At 63.8% G+C, this 1,076-nt stretch overlaps 1 protein-coding gene across 1 annotated transcript in view; it reads right to left on the reverse strand.

Annotated features, from left to right (window-relative positions):
• The window catches only part of GRM2 (glutamate receptor, metabotropic 2), a gene marked incomplete at its 3' end in the record, with an annotated part of 5,463 nt that extends 4,598 nt beyond the window's left edge, over window positions 1–865 (reverse strand). The window contains exon 1 of the mRNA XM_010132984.1: window positions 500–865. Coding sequence (XP_010131286.1) covers window positions 500–865 — 366 coding nt within the window. The remainder of the gene's footprint in view (window positions 1–499) is intronic.
• Window positions 866–1,076: the final 211 nt, after the last annotated feature.

A 1,076-nucleotide genomic window follows, 5' to 3' on the forward strand; every position in this document is an offset into this window, starting at 1 on the left:
GGGGGGCAGAAGGAACGGTACCCCCTCGCACTAGGGAGCTCCGCCTGCTGGGACCAGTGTCCCCACAACTCCACTGCAGCATCCCTGTTGCCATTCTGACATCAAGAGTGTCACCGCTGTGCTGGGATGTGTCCCTGCACTTGGCTGCCCACATGTCCCACGGTAGCCAGGACGGATGGGGCTGGAGGTGAGCTGAACCCTGTTCATGCACTGTGGTGGCCCCCCATGCACAGCCACCCACTGAGTGCCAGGGCACAGCAGCAGCCACCATCAGGGCTGCAGCCTCCCCAGAGCTGCCAAGAGGTGGCTGTCGCAGGTGCCAGGCTGGCATTCCCTCCCCATTGCAGAAAGGGGCACAGCATCATCACGAGGGACATGAGAGCATCCCTGTGCCACCATGGCAGCGGCACCAGCACACTGCTACCAGGGTTTTAATCGTCCCCACTGCTGTTTCAGCCAACCCTCCAGCCCCCCCGAGTCCCCTCTTGTCTGGGTGTACCTGGATGGAAACATCGCTGTAGGAGCCCCCGATGACGCCGGTGATGGCGGTGGGCACATCATCATGGACAGCGTACGAGCCGGCGGGGCAGATGTGCTCGGAGCCATCCACCCTGGTGAGTGAGGCGCGGACAAAGTCAAGGGACTGCTCGAGGGCATAGGTGTCCTTGGAGCAAGTGTCGAGGATGTGGGCACCCAGCTTCACCCCTGGCAGGATGCTTCCGTCCTTGTTGATCTCGTCCAGGGCGAAGAGCATGGCCTCCAGGCGCTGGATGCCCCGGTGCTCATTGATCTTGCCGCAGTCTTCACTCCCCAGTCCTTTCTCATGGACGGGGAAGAGGCCCCCGATCACCAGGTCCCCGTCCATGCTGATCTCTTTCTTGCCAGCCATGCTGTGCCCGGCGGCCAGGCAGGTAGCCAGGTGCATCAGCCACAGCCAAGCGGCCAAGGGGACAGCCATGGGGTGCGATGGCGATGGCCAGGTGACCCGTGCCACCCCGTGTCACCCACTGCCACTCGTCAGGGCGAGGGCAGGCAGTCCTCCGGCATCTGGTGGCGGAGGGCGGCACAGCGCAGTG

Source organism: Buceros rhinoceros, unplaced genomic scaffold (assembly GCF_000710305.1).
Source record: "Buceros rhinoceros silvestris isolate BGI_N320 unplaced genomic scaffold, ASM71030v1 scaffold22273, whole genome shotgun sequence".
Lineage (NCBI taxonomy): Eukaryota > Metazoa > Chordata > Aves > Bucerotiformes > Bucerotidae > Buceros > Buceros rhinoceros.